The sequence below is a fragment of the Enhydra lutris genome, unplaced genomic scaffold (genome assembly GCF_002288905.1).
Source record: "Enhydra lutris kenyoni isolate GAN:26980312 unplaced genomic scaffold, ASM228890v2 scaffoldscaffold44, whole genome shotgun sequence".
NCBI lineage: Eukaryota > Metazoa > Chordata > Mammalia > Carnivora > Mustelidae > Enhydra > Enhydra lutris.
The window spans coordinates 15,293,639-15,308,598 of NW_019154128.1; the positions used below are offsets into that span (position 1 = coordinate 15,293,639).

The 14,960-nt window shown below is 46.8% G+C and overlaps 1 protein-coding gene across 3 annotated transcripts in view; it reads left to right on the forward strand.

The window, feature by feature from the left end:
- LOC111155844 (inositol polyphosphate-4-phosphatase type I A) overlaps positions 1-14,960 on the forward strand; it is a 127,864-nt gene that overhangs the window by 71,164 nt on the left and 41,740 nt on the right. For all 3 annotated transcript variants that reach the window (XM_022516267.1, XM_022516269.1, XM_022516268.1), the window contains exons 4-10: positions 82-126; positions 7,978-8,096; positions 10,330-10,446; positions 10,721-10,800; positions 12,319-12,430; positions 13,245-13,335; positions 13,838-13,985. In XM_022516267.1, the coding sequence (XP_022371975.1) occupies positions 82-126; positions 7,978-8,096; positions 10,330-10,446; positions 10,721-10,800; positions 12,319-12,430; positions 13,245-13,335; positions 13,838-13,985 (712 nt within the window). The remainder of the gene's footprint in view (positions 1-81; positions 127-7,977; positions 8,097-10,329; positions 10,447-10,720; positions 10,801-12,318; positions 12,431-13,244; positions 13,336-13,837; positions 13,986-14,960) is intronic.

Below are 14,960 nucleotides of genomic sequence, written 5' to 3' on the forward strand. Positions count from 1 at the left end.
TTGGGTCTTCTGAATAAGACCTAAATGCAAGGAAAAGGTTATTAAGGGTGATTTTTTCCCCATCATTTCTTTTTTATTCAGGAAATATACAAGATCCAGATGAGCCCATTTTAGAATTCAGCTTAGGTAGGTATCTTTTTGAATTTTTTGTTCATTTGTTTTAAAATGTATGTTGCTTAAAAACAAAAACCAAAATGAAACAAGGTGAGACCGGGGAGGGAGACAAACCCTAAGACTCTTAATCTCAGGAAACAAACTGAGGGTTGCTGGCGGGAAGTGGGGAAGGGTGGCTGGGTTATGGACACTGGGGAGGGTATGTGCTTTGGTGAGTGCTGTGAATTGTGTAAGTCTAGTGATTCACAGACCTGTACTCCTGGGGCAAATAATACATTATATGTTAATTTTAAAAAAGGTCTATATAAAAGGAGTAAAAAAAAAAGAAAAACCGGACCCTGGTGTGAATTTGTATCCGAGAACTTGCTGCTGCTGAACTGTTTCTGAGATGAAGTCACGTGGCAGGTGTGCATATCCTGTCTGTGGGAGGGAACCTGGAGCCCACAGGCCTTGGGTCTCCTCAGCTTATGTTCCCTCCAGGCTAGTAGTGGTGGGGGAGGGGCAGGAGGTGAGCACCGGAGAGCTGAAGGACAGTCTCCCTCCTCCAAGGGGAAGGCTGGAGGGGTGGGAAAACTGGCTCAGGGTCAGCCTCATCAGCCCTAGCCATAATGCCCCGTGCAGTTGGGCTTCGCTGCCTAGCTCTTGTTCCCTACTTTGGGAATGGAGGCAATGACACCTAGTGCTTTCCCTCTTGGACAGTGTCAGAATGTCCTAAATATTGGCCTGAATGCCCTAAAGTTGTCCTAAAGAACGGTAGTAGCATGTGCTAGCTCTGGGGTCAGGGAAGCATGGATGGCATTACTGTGGTTTACCCAGAAGGTCTGGCATGGTGGAGTCAGCCACAGATGGTTCTCCTCCAGAGTGTGACACTCTCCTTCCTGCATTGCTCTCCCCTGCCCTTGTCCCCTGGGCAGTGGTCAGCGTTGGCCGTGGCCTGGCAGTGGTGTCTAGGAGGTGGTATGATGTAAAAGAAGCTCCTCCTCAGGAGTCAGGTGACTGGGATTCTAGTCCCTATTGTGCCACAGACCAACCACACAGCCTTGAGCCTGCTACTTGGCCTTGCTGGACCAGTTTCCTGGTGTGCTAGATGGGGTGTTACCATTTGAGAGACAAACAAGATCATGGTGGTTAAAGCGAAATCAGACAATCAACTTTGACTAATGACCAAATCCTTAAACATGTAAGGGCATTATTATTATCAAATTAAGATTAAACTTTGGAAACATCCCCATTTCAGACTGAATACCCCTAAACAAGTTCAGAGGGTTTCCTAATCCTCACTTGCTGGCTAGTTCTGCAGTGGGAGGGAGTCCTGCATTGTGAACTGGGAACAGGATTTGGGGGAAGCAGCCTGTAACCCTGCTGGGATTCCCCCAGCTGCCCACTCCCAATCGAGGGCTTCCTTGCTCTTCACAAATTATAATACTAACCCAAGGACTTACAGTTTCACAAGAGAGGAGTGAACTTATTTCCACCCTCTTGTCTTAAACCATCTCAGGCACTAGGAAGAATAAGCAGAAACACACACTTTGTGCAGTGAGACGTTTTTGGAACCCCCAAAATGTAATCCACGAAGAGGAAGGAGCAGATGGAGAGGAGTGTGGTCATACCTGCTTGTCTGTGAGGGTGGTGGATTTGTCCCAAAGATACTGGGGAGCTCAAAGGCTAAAGCAGAGGCTTATTGGAAAGTTTGTGAAAGGAAGAGTTTGGGGTTCAGGTTCCCACCACCCTCTCTAAATCCTGCAGGGACTGGTGGTTATTTTCGTAAGAAACTTGGGAGGCAGGGGTGCCTAGGTGGCTCAATGGGTTAAAGCCTCTGCCTTCGGCTCCGGTCATGATCCCAGGGTCCTGGGATCGAGCCCTGTATCGGGCTCTCTGCTCAGCGGGGAGCCCGCTTTCCCCTCTCTCTTTGCCTGCCTCTCTGCCTACTTGTGATCTCTCTCTGTCAAATAAATAAATAAAATCTTTAAAAAAAAAAAAAAAAGAAACTTGGGAGGCAGAGGCTCTGGGTTGAGGCCCATGAGAATGCGGGAGAGCGTGGTGAAGGGCCAAAAGTCTACTGAATAACAACACCCCACCTTGCCCTCTCCAGCCTTCTTCCTCTTATCCTGATTCTGCCAGGCTTATTCTTCTAGGCAGGAGGCTTCACTCTGGAGAAAGTAAGCCACCCACTCCCACTCCCCGCAAAGAGTCAGATGCTGGCTTTCTGGACCCCAGATGAAAGTAGGCCAGCCAGCCATGCAGGCACCGTTGTAGAGTCCTTCCGGCCCACCCTTACACTCAGCCTTCTGATACCTCATCCTTAAAAATGAATGGGCATTCTTTTGTGCATATAAAGATTGGTATATGCCTACCAATTACAGCTTGATTCATAACAGCCAAGACTGGAAAAACCCACACATCCATCAGCAGGAGAACGGTATGTGCGTACAATGGAGTACTTCTCAGCAAGGAAAGGGAGTGAGGTACTAATATATATGGGGATGAACCTCAGAAGCATTGTGCAGAGTGAAAGCCATATTCCAATGTATATTTCTGAGTCTGTTTACGTGGAGCTCAGGATGACCCATCAGTGGTTGTCCAGGAGTGCTGGTGAGGACTGACTGAAAAGAGCACAGGGGACCCTTTGCGCCTTGACCATGGTGGTTACATGGATGTAAACGCTTATCAAAACTCATCGAGCTCTCTACTGAAAATGGGCACATTTTATATATAAATCCTCAAAGTTGATTTAAAATAAAATCTAAGAATGTTTGCAGATTAAAGTCCTTTGTGAAAGGCCCACACAGGAAGGAAGAAGCAGGGAAAAACAGAACTCGGAAGAAACAAAAACATTGAAGAAAGTAGAAGAAAATGTCAAAAAATTATAAGAGAAGATGGCGTACCCATAACATAAGAACAGGGCACTAAAAAAAAAAAAAAATTGAAGAACAAGGGCAATATTAGAAACTTAAAATATGACTTCAAAAAAATAAGAAGTCAGTAAACGTTGGGAGATATTCAAAGAATTATTCCCCAGAGTAAAAATTTTAAAGCAAAATAGAAAATGGGAGAAAAATTTGAAATGGAAAATTAGCAAATTCAGAGGCCCAACCTTTACAGGAGGAAATAGAAAAGAGGAAATAGAAAAGGGAAGGAATTACCAAGAAATAAGAAGTCTGTCAGAACTGAGGAGTATGTTTCTAGGTGAAAAATGCCTACCACGGCCCAGCATCCTGATTGAAAAGCCCCATAACAAGGCACATCCTGGTGAAATTTCAGAGTACTGGAAATAAAATGAGTATCCTAAAACTTCCAGAGAGGAGGAAAGAAAACAGGTCATATCCAAGGATGGGGGTCAAACCAGTACGGAGGAGATTCTCAGTGACACTGGGAACTTGAAGATGGGGAGGAGCACCTTTAATGTAAGTGAGAAATATTTCTAATCTGGGATTCTCTACTCAACCAGACAGTCAGATGTGAGGGGAGAAAGAAACATTTCAGCCTTGCAAACTCTCAAATGTACTTCTCCCCCATCCTTTCTCTGGGAGTGAGTGGAGGATATGCTCTACCCAAAAGAGGGAGTAAGTTGAGGAAAAGGAAGATGGGGCCCCAGAAACAGGGCCCAGCATAGGAGAAAAGTAAAGGGAATCCCACCTAGCTCATAATAATACTCACTTAGCTTTACTAATGCAGAACACGGATTTAACAAAAAAAATTCACGCCAAACTGATTGAGTATAGAGGCAAGATGAGAGTTGATGTAACATAGGTAAAAATCTTCACCCCATGACAGAAATCAGGATATTTCAATTCTGGCAAATCAAGGACAGTTCGATAGCCATTTGAATGAAGAAGGTAGCTTGGAAAGGTGAGATTGAGTTTTATTTTAAGTGATTTTTTACCACAATGAAAAAAAAAAAAAAGGAGGAGCAGGGGCCCATGATTGAATAGTCAAATATTTTATCTTCAGTTTAAAATTAACAAGTACTCATTTAAAAGCCTAATAGATGGGGCACCTGGGTGGCTCAGTGGGTTAAGCCTCTGCCTTCAGCTCAGGTCATGATCTCAGGGTCCTGGGATCGAGCCCCGCATCGGGCTCTCTGCTCAGCGGGGAGCCTGCTTCTCTCTCTCTCTGCCTGCCTCTCTGCCTACTTGTGATCCCTGTCTGTCAAATAAATAAATAAAATCTTAAAAAAAAAAAAGCCTGTAATAGAGAAAATGTTAGAGGAAAAGAATACCCTATCAGAGAGAGGGAGAGAGAGAATCACAGTTGGCATTTTGGTATAGATCCTTCCAGAAATATTTTTTACACCCACACAGAGCTATATAGAATTTTTAGTAATTTTTTTTGCCTGTGGAGGTGATGGGATTATCTATAAAAATGTCATTCTAGTATTCTTTTTTTTTTTAAGATTTAATTTATTTGACAGAGAGAGAGAGAGAAACCACAAGTAGGCAGAGAGGCGGGTGGGGGTGGGGAGCAGGCTCCCCGCTGAGCAGAGAGTCCAAGTGGGGTTCGATCCCAGGACCCTGAGATCATGACCTGAGCCAAAGGCAGAGGCTTAACCCACTGAGCCTCCCAGGCGCCCCTCATGCTAGTATTCTAACATGTTTTTTTTTTTTTTTCATGTGGCAAAATGTCATTGGCATCTTTCCATTGTAATGATCATGGGATCTGCCCCATTACTTTAGATGCCCGTGTAGACTCCACCATACTTATTGTAACCAGTTTCCCATTGTCAGACATTATAGGTTCTTTCCAGTTTGCCATTATAAATACCACCACAGTGAACATACTTGTACATAGATCTTTTACACATTTTGTTGATTATGTCTTTGGGATAAATGCTTGGATACAGAATTGCTGAGTCAAAGGATATGTACTTGAAATACATTTTACCAGTTTGCCTCATTGGCAGCACTTACCCAGCTGGGATTACAGATGATCGGGTTGGACAGACAAGGCACACATACCAGAGACTGTGGCTTCTCTGGAAGTATGCCAAAGTGATGTAAGCGCCAGACAGGAGATGAGACTGTGGGCTGCTGAGGGAGAGCGTCTTGGAAGCTGTGGCCCTTGGGCTAGGAATGAACACTGAGTGAGACTTAGCTGAGCTGGCTGCGGGTTGGGGATAGAGAGCAGTTACCTACAGGAGGGTGTGTTCTGAAGGTGGCACTTGGCCCTTAATCTGATACCAGTCTTCCTGGCTTTGGCTACCTGTTATGCCTCAGTCTATCTGCTGTTGCTTGTTCTTGAAAGTCCCAAATGTTCCAGCTAGGTGTGGGTGTTAAGAACCCACACGTGATGAAGAGGCGAGCTGAGAAAAACCAGGCCCTCAGTCAAACACATAGCTCAGAGGAGGGCAAGCAAGTGAAATGGGCAAGTCCCTGACTCCTGCTGAGGCAGACCGAGCAAAGGAAATAGAAGAGAACCTTAAAAATGAACAGGGCGCCTGGGTGGCTCAGTGGGTTAAAGCCTCTGCCTTCGGCTTGGGTCATGATCTCGGGGTCCTGGAATCGAGCCCCGCATCGGGCTCTCTGCTCCGCGGGGAGCCTGCTTCCCCCCACCCTTTCTCTCTGCCTGTCTCTCTGCCTATTTGTGATCTCTGGCTGTAAAATAAATAAATTTGAAAAAAATCTTTAAAAAAAGAAAATGAACAAAGCATTGAAGCTTCTAGGAGAAAACAAAGCATCACTCCCAACCTCAGGGTAGGCAAAGACTTCTCGGACAGAGTGCAGGCAAGTACTAGCTCTCTGCTTTCGTTTGCTCTCAGGGCCGTAATAGGTTGCCACAGATTGAACACCTTGAAACAACACAAACTTATTATCTTACAGATTGCTTAGGTCAAAAATCCAATGGGCTGAGTGAGGTTTCTGCTTGGAGTCTTACAACACCAAAACCAAACTATCAGCAAGATGCATTCTTTTCTGGGGGTGCCAGGGGAAAATTTGTTTCTTTGCTCTTCATATTGCTGGCAGAATTCAGCGTTTTTATATGTGTGTACATGTGGTTTTAGATGAGGTCCCCATGTCTTTGCTAGCAGCCAGGTGAGGCTGGTTTTCATTTTTAAAGCTGCTCACATTCCTTGGTTTGTGGCCCTCTTCCTCCATCTCCAAAGCCAGCAGGCGGAATGCCTTTCATGGTTTGCATCTCTCCTGCCTTTTTTCCCCATAGTCACATCTTTCTGACTCACCCTTCAAATAAAAACAAGTCCAAAATAGCAAAAGTCACCTTCCTCTGCTGCTTTTAAGAGCTTGTGTGACTAGGTTAAGCCCACACCAATAATGCAGAAAAATCCCCTCAGGTCGAGGTTCCATGACTTTAATCACATCCATAGTGCTTGTAACGGAATATAGTCACAAGTTCCAGGGATTAGGATCTGGGTACTTTTTTTGGATGGAGGAACAGTTTTCCTGTCTATCACTCTCCAAGACTAAAAGTCTAACAAACAAACCTAAAAATCCGTAAGAAAATAAATTGATAAACCACATACTGGGGAAAAATATTCATAACACATATACCTGAGAAAGAACAGGTCCAGAATAAAATACTCATAAATTAACAATAAAAAAGTCAACTATTCAGTTTAAAAATGAGCAAAAAACTCCAGCAGACTTTTGGCAAAACAAGTTATAAAAAGGAACAAATACGTGGTGAAAAATGCTTTGCATGATTACTCGTCATGGAAGTGCAAATTGAGACACATCCATCAGAAAACTATAAAATAAAGACTAATCCTACCAGATGTTCATAGTGAGGCAGAACACTGTGAACTCCTATCCATTGCTGATGGGATTGTAAAATGGTGCAACTGCTTTAGCAAAACTTGTGTCTTGCAAAGTTAAACATACCATCTACTATAACCTAGAAATGTCACTGTTAGGTAGCTATCCTATACAAAAGAAATAAAAGCCCATGTCCACCAAAAGACATAAACAGGAATATTTTTAGCACCCTTATTTACAGTGGTTCACCACCAGAAACAACCCAACGTCCAGTAACAGAATTGGTAAATTTTGATACATTCATACAATGGAATCTAGCTCATCAATTTTTGAAAAAAATGAGAGTGATTATCAGTACGTACAACAATGTAGATGAATCTCACCTTCAGGAAGAGATGATGCGATGGAAATCAGAAATTGGTTGCAGAGGCTGGGGAATTGACTGGGAAGTATGAGGGGGAATTTTCTAGTCTGATGTTTTGGAGAAGTTCTCCGTCTTGTTTTGGTGATGGTTGTATAGGTGCATGTGATTGTCAAAACTAATTGAATTGAAAACCAAAGCTCTTGGTATTATATTATATCCAGTAAACAGTGAAAATTCATAAAGGCACAGGAGAAGATAATACAAATGGATAGAGAACTAAAATTATTTTTCAGAAGCAAAAATCAGTTTCTATATTTTAAGTCACCAGTGAGCATTTTAAAAAAATTGGGAATGATGAGGGCCTTGCTGTCATGGGCGTGGGGGTTGAGGGGGAAGGGGAGCATGAGAAGAGCTTGTTTCCAGTGTAAAAGATCACCTCCATGTGACAACTGACAGTGTAACGGTCCTATCCCTTTAGTGTCACTGATTTTTTTTTTTTCTTTCTCTGGGTGTGTTTGGAACCGAGAACTAACTAGAGCCTGATTTTTTTTTTTAAAGATTTTATTTATTTATTTGACAGAGAGAGACATAGCAAGAGGGAATACAAGCAGGGGGAGTGGGAGAGGGAGAAACAGGCTTCCCGCCGAGCAGGGAGCCCGGTATGGGGCTGGATCCCAAGACGCTGGGATCATGACCTGAGCCAAAGGCAGAGGCTTAACCCACTGAGCCACCCAGTCGCCCCCCAGAGCCTGATTTTAAAGGATTCATTTCTTTCCCGTCTTGATTCCGTAGCTTGCAGTGAGTTGCACACTCCATCGCTAGATCGAAAACCAAATAGTTTTGTAGCTGTGAGTGTCACCACCCCTCCTCAGGCATTCTGGACGAAACACGCACAGACGGAGATCATTGAGGTGGGTGCTGCCGGCTCTGACGCGACGGGCTGGCGCAGCGTCTGCATGCTCCGTGGGAGGGCTGTGGGTGACCTGAGCGCCTGGAGCTGCCCCTCTGCGGGTTCTCAGTGCATTGAGGTTTCTCTTCACATTCATTTGGGTGGCGTTTATATTTGCCATGTCCTTTACAGTTACTGATGAGCTATTGGCTGGTTGTCTTTGAACAATGATCCTATAAGGTTATTGCCTTTTAAGAGGTAAGGAGCTCATCCTTCTTTGTCATTTTCATTTGGCTGCTGCTTTTGGAGAATTGTGTTCATTAATCGCAGTTTGGAGAGTGTTAACTATTAACCGGCCTTCTTACTGGACTTACCCCTATTTTTATTGGCTTTCTTTGTACATCCTTTTACATTGTGTGTTTTATATTTATGTTTTACATTGAATTATGTGCATTCGCCTCAGGAATTTTACCAACTCTTTTTAGATAATTGAGCACCGTATGTAAGTTATAAAACTATAGGATCTGTGTGTGATCCTGCAGGATTTTGTCTGTGATGTGTCTGTATGAATTAACCCCTCCCTCGCAGTCTCAAACAAACTTAAACTGCATTTCCTCCCCTTCCCCCTTTTACATTTTGGAACATAGACCACCCTTTTTCATTCTCTTGGAAACTTATTTCCAAGTTCGAATCAACAGTTTTGTTTTCTGAGCATCTGCTGAGCCCTGCCTGTGCATGGAGCATAGTCCTGGGCCCTTGGTTGATACAGATACCTCGGAGGCCAGGTCCCTGCCTCGGGAAGCATCCCATCCTGTTGGTGGGGAGGCAGAGTAGGCGTGGCCCATCTGTACAAGGCCCTGTGGGAAGCGGTAGAGTAGCGAGAGGAGGGCGGCACCTGGGGGGTGGCGGCCTGTCCAGCTCTGTGGATTGGAGAGGCTGCCTCGGTGGCGCTTAGTGTAATCCTGACTTCAGAGATCTGGGTGGGAAGGGGCCCAGGACTCTGCAGTTGTCACAAGCTCCCAGGTGATGCCTGTGCAGCCAGTCTGGGGACCACGTGTTGAAAAGCACATCAGAATTCTGTGGGTAGTCATGCAAAACATGCAATAGGAAAGCATCTCGTGGGTTTGGAGAATAACCTTCTCCTGTTTTGTGTGTGCAGAAGGCCCAAGTGAAGGAGCAAGGGAGAGAAGTGTTGAATATCAGGCGAGGAGTTTGTAGCAGGCCAGAGCAGGCTTTTCAGAGGGGAGTTGCTGGACTAGATGTGTTTCAGGGAGGTCCTAAGTTGTCAGTCATCTGGGGGAGTGTGTAGGACCTTACTGGCAGTGGGATGAGTGGAGAGTAGGAATGCATGTGACAGGCCCTGGGGGTGGATTTGTGGGAGCAGTTCACTGTCCCTAGGTGGTAGAGAATGATGGAGAAAGTGGTACCAAAGCAACATTTGTTGCCTCCTTGGGAAGAGAGCCAGAGATGGCCTTAACCAAGGGCAGATGAAGGGTGAGGTTGGGCGGGTCATGGTCCCAGCAGGCTGCGCAGAAGTGGCCGTCCAGCAGCCCTTGAGAACCTGGATCTGGAGCTGCAGAGGGAGCACAGCTGGAGGCATGGGACCCACAGCAGGCACAGACAGGAGCTATTAAGCATTTGGCTCAGATAGTTAACCACTGCCTGAGAAAGAGAATATGTTACAGGGCTCTGGGGACAGGGCTAAGCTGCCAAGAAGTGGCCACCTAGGAGCTAGGAACTCACAGCTCATCTTTTGAAAAGGATAGCCTTAAAAAGGTCCATTCTTAATTATTACAACTATGGGATTCTGGAAATAAGAAACGACTTACGCCATTCATTCCTTCTCTCATCTGCCTTTGTACATCCTAAAGGAACAACTCAAAGTAGGAGATCAAACACACCACTCATCTAAAGTGGTAATACCGAGAATACACGCGAACATCAGGGTTGTTTCACTCTTAGAAGATCCCTTCTAGTGAGCAAAAAGCCCTTAGAGTGAGCCCTTGGATGCAGCTGTGCTGTGGGCCTGCCTGTGGCGGGTGCTTCTGGAGAAGCCTGTCCCACTACTTTGTCCTTTCTCTAAGCAGCATTTGGTCATGTTTGTAGGCTTCCATGTAAGCCCTCATCAGTGTGTGTGTTGATCCAAGTTGGTAAGAAAGTTAGTGTCCCGTTCTGAAGATGTTGGTGTGTTTCCAAAACAATTACTTGGAAAAATCCAACTCTGTATTCTGATTTTATTCTCTTTCCTCTTCTAGGGAACCAACAATCCAATATTTCTAAGCAGTATTGCCTTTTTTCAAGACTCTCTTATCAATCAGATGACCCAAATCAAACTCTCCGTGTATGATGTCAAAGATCGATCTCAGGGAACAGTTAAGTAACATGTTGTGGTTCTTGGGATTTTGTTCTCTGTTCTTAAGTTCTATAATCATCTGAGTGAGAGGTGAACACAGATTAACTTCACTGCTTTGCTCACAGAGTAACTGATGTCCAAATGTATTCATCTTTAGGAGTTTCTTCCTGAGCATCCCTGAGATAGGGTCAGGTGTGTTGTGGGAACCAGCCTGCTGGGCTCCTCTGGGGCCTGGTATCTGGACCAGAAGCAAACCAAGCATACTAATGCCTTCTCTACCCACTCTTCCTCAGATGTATTTACTGGGCTCCGGAACATTCATTGTCAAAGATCTGCTCCAGGACAGACATCATAGGTTGCATTTAACACTAAGGTTGGTATTTAATTTTATTCCCTTGAAAGGATCTGGAATCAGGAGGTCTAGGGATAAATGGACCATTTCTTGCATGCAGAGAGGGCCCAGCCCCCTCCCAAAGGCTGGTGTCAGTGACCTAGTGGTTGCTTACTGAAGTGAGATTAAAACTCAGCCCATCAGAGGACCTGTTAGGGAATGGGCATGTGCAGTATGCATAGGAAATATGAGCCCTGTTGTACACAGACGTAAGGAAAACCTAGGTACATATCTGATAATACTCAATATTTTTGTGTATCATCTTTTCCCTCCCCAGTAGGATATGATCTCCCAGGCAGCAAGGTTTTTGTCTGCTTTCCTTCATTGCCATATCCTAGAATAGAGCCTAGTGCTTAGTAAATATTTATGGAAGGAAGGAAGGGGAATCCCTGCTGTGTCCCTGAAAGGAAAATGAAAGAGGTCAAGATGTCAGCCCTTCCCAAGTTCATTTCATGGACAGTTGTCAACAAAACCCCAACATGGTGTTCTTTTTTTCAAAATAATGTAAAAAGTTGGGAAGATAGTCCAAAATAGCAAAAGAAATTTGACAAGGGTTAATCACCTGCTGGACAGTGTGCCATTCTAAAGCTACAGTGAGGGCAGTGTCGCAGGCATCGGGCAGAACAAGAGTCCTGGTTCAGCCCTCGGTGTGCATAGGGAACCTGCCTCAGCAGGAAGGACAAGTCTTACAGAAAATGCAAGGGCTCGTGTGGAGCAAAGGGCTGCTAGAGAAAAATGATCAGGTACGTCATGTGCCGGAACTAATTCTAGTTGGATCAGAGCTAAATAGAAGAAATGGATACCTTCCTTTTGCAAAGTGGCTACATTGGACTCTTGAGCAGAGTGCATGGGGAAGCACTTCTCTAGGCATGAGGACAGGGAGAAAAAGTCACAAAGGAGGTTGTCAGTATATGTGACCACATAAAAATTTAGAACCTGGCTCAGACTCCTTCAGTAAAAAGCCTGAGGTGTTAGGGATCCCTGGGGCCTCCCTGGATGAATCAGATGGGCTCAGACAGCTGGCAGCTACCCTGAGGGGCCTCACAGGTGAAGCTGAGCAGGCTCGAGTGGCCTTACCTATATCATATCAGGATTCAGAGTCTTTGGAAAACCCTCCACTTACTGGGGTCCAGACCTAGGTCTTGCGTCTAATCAAAGGGGTTTGGTGCCAGAAGAAGGTCTCTGGTCCTGGTTCCAAGATGTGTCCTCACCAGTCTCTGGGGCAGAGGTCAGCCCAGGGGCCAGTGACTGCCTCCCGAGCAAGCACAGCTCTTCCCCTCCAGCTGTACCACAGGCACATGCACACTTCTCTGTGGAACTGCAGCCCTCCTCTCTGCTCTCATGGTTTCCTTGTCCGCCCCCCCCGGCCCTGGAACCTGTATGTGTGGTGAAAGGTGGCTGACTGACCCCTCGGAGACCCAGGGTGGCTGAGCTTTGCACTTAAGCAGAAAACAAAGCACAGGTATATAGCCTCTTATTAAAGCAGTTTGCTTGTGACAGATCTGCAGAGAGTGACCGCGTGGGTAACATCACTGTGATCGGCTGGCAGATGGAGGAGAAGTCGGACCAGCGGCCCCCTGTGACCCGGTCTGTGGACACCGTCAATGGGCGGGTGAGCACACCGCCTTGTTCCTCCATGTTGGAAGGAGTCAGAGGATGTGTCCAGGTGGACTTTGCCTCTGTGCTCTGGGAAGGGAAAGACAGGCCCCTTAGGCAGAATGTGCCCCCACCCAGGCACTTCTCAAAACAGTGAGAAGGGGTTCCCCTCAGGGACTGTGACATGCAAGGCTGTGCTGGGTGGGAGCGCAGCTGGAGGAGCTGCAGTCAGGCGGGGGCAGGGGGTGTGGAATGAGGCCTGGATTATCTTACCTGTTAGACCTTCCCTCTCTGGCACACGTGTGCCACATGGCTGCCTTCTGCACGCCTCCCATCCGCACACCCCTGCAGCCTCTCAATTACCTCTCCCCTCTCTACCTCCTCCCCTCCCTCTCTGTCACCCCGCCTCCCATGCCCTGTCACCCACACAGCCCCGCATGCTCTCAGACTACAGTTTTAATACACCAAACACTGGTGAGTGGCCACTGCCGTAACATACAGAGCTAGCTCATTTTACCCAAAATAAGCCTAAGAGGTCAGCTGCGCAAACGTTCCTGAGCATCATCTTAGCCTGCCTCTCGTTCTGTATGTCACACCCCTGCAATACCGGGTGAAGTGACCGAGTCACTGGAAAATCAGGTGTGCGTGGCCTGAGCGCAGGGTGCTGGCAGGTGGGTTACCTAGGGGCTGGGGCAGTGTACTCCTGCAGAGTGAATGGTGGTTACTAATTTTAAGAGTTCTCCAGTGATGCACGTGGGCCCCATTTCTGCAGAGTGTTCTGGAGTTGTTTGGGTCTCACTGTCTCTCTGCTTTTCTGCCCACGTCATTAGATGGTTCTCCCGGTTGATGAGAGCTTGACAGAGGCACTGGGAATCCGATCCAAGTATGCTTCGTTGCGAAAAGACACTTTACTGAAATCGGGTAAACAGCTCCCTCCGTTGGCACCCTTGCCACTCTTTGTGAGAGTCCACTCGGGCCACACTCACCCTTTCCTCCCTGCCCGGTTGGATTGTCATGGCCAGGCACCCCGGTTGTCACCTTGTCACCTCCCTGCCACGTTTGTAAGTGCCATGCTTTCTGCCAGCATGTGGAGTTAGCAATCCTCCAGGGAAGGAGTGTGTGTGGGGGGGTCCCCTCCTTCATTCCACTCTTCCTCCTTCCTTGTGTTACCTCGTTTGGTGATTGACCCTCCGCGCCCCTGCCCCTGCGCTCCAGAGTCAGGTCCCCATCTTGGGACCAGAAGATGGTGTGTCGCAGGGGAGGAGCAGCTGGGCTGTCACTTGGGTGGGCTTCGGCTGAAGTGTTTGCATTCTCTGGAGAGGAACAGTGAGAAGCAGGGTTGAGGGCCCAGGGAGGAGGGCCTGCATGGCAGCTGTGTCACCGGCTTACACGTGGCCTGTCTCCTCCCCATCACCCAACCCAGTGTTTGGCGGCGCCATCTGCCGCATGTACCGGTTCCCCACCACGGACGGCAACCACCTGCGGATCCTGGAGCAGATGGCAGAGAGCGTGCTGTCCTTGCACGTGCCCCGGCAGTTCGTGAAGCTCCTACTAGAAGAAGATGCGGCCAGGTGAGGCCCTGTGGAGAGGCCGCCCGCCTGCCCATCAGTCCTGGGTCATCTGCCCCTTCCTTTCCAGGAAGCTCTTAGATGTGGCGAGTAGAGCACTGGCAGCAGAGAGGCTGGCTTCAGACCCAGCCGCCACCACCTGCTTGCTCTGTGGCCTTGGCTCGCCGAAGCCTGTGTTCGCTCGTCTGTCTCCTGAGTTCCTGTGCGAGGCCACCACCAGACAGGGTGCGGGAAGCACCAGACATGGGTCCAGCACACAGTGCCTGCCCCTCTCCCTTTCCCTCTCCTTTCCCTTCTCAGTTGGCCTGTAGAAAGTTAGGAGTGGCCGGTTGTTCCTGGGTCCTGGCCACCGGGTCAGCAGCTTCCTAGGGTAGGGCCACAGTGATAGGGGCTACAGAGAGCGATGTGTGACCCATTGGGGCCCTCCGGTCCTCCATATCTCTCAGCCAAGGGCATGTTCCATTGATCCCCTGGTGGGGAGAAGCCAGAGACCTGGCTCAACCCCAGATCGCAGTGTGTGTCACCAGTCTTCCTCAGAGGTTGTTTCTTCTTGCTGTCCTAAGACAGTGTTAATTATGAACACAATATAACAAGTGTGATAGGACACAGTTCAGTCAGGATCTCACTGTTCAAATAAGCTTTTTTAAAAAATTTTTTATCTTAGAAAAAACTCAACCTTAGAATAACAAGAATAATGCAACAAGCTGCTTTGTCTGTGTATTATCTATATACTATTTTATAGTTATTTTAACTTTAAAATTTTTCCTTTCAGCTTTTCCATATTTGTGCAGATTTTCCTAGCTACCATCTACATTTGCACAGATCTTCACTATTCACGTTATAATTTTAATTACAGCGTAAATTCCCATTATTTGGTATACTAGGTTACAACTTTGAAGAGTTTACCCATTTCTCAAGAACTTTGGCTTTGAGGGTTTTGTTGTGTTTCAACATCAGTTTCACACACGTGGCTGGTGG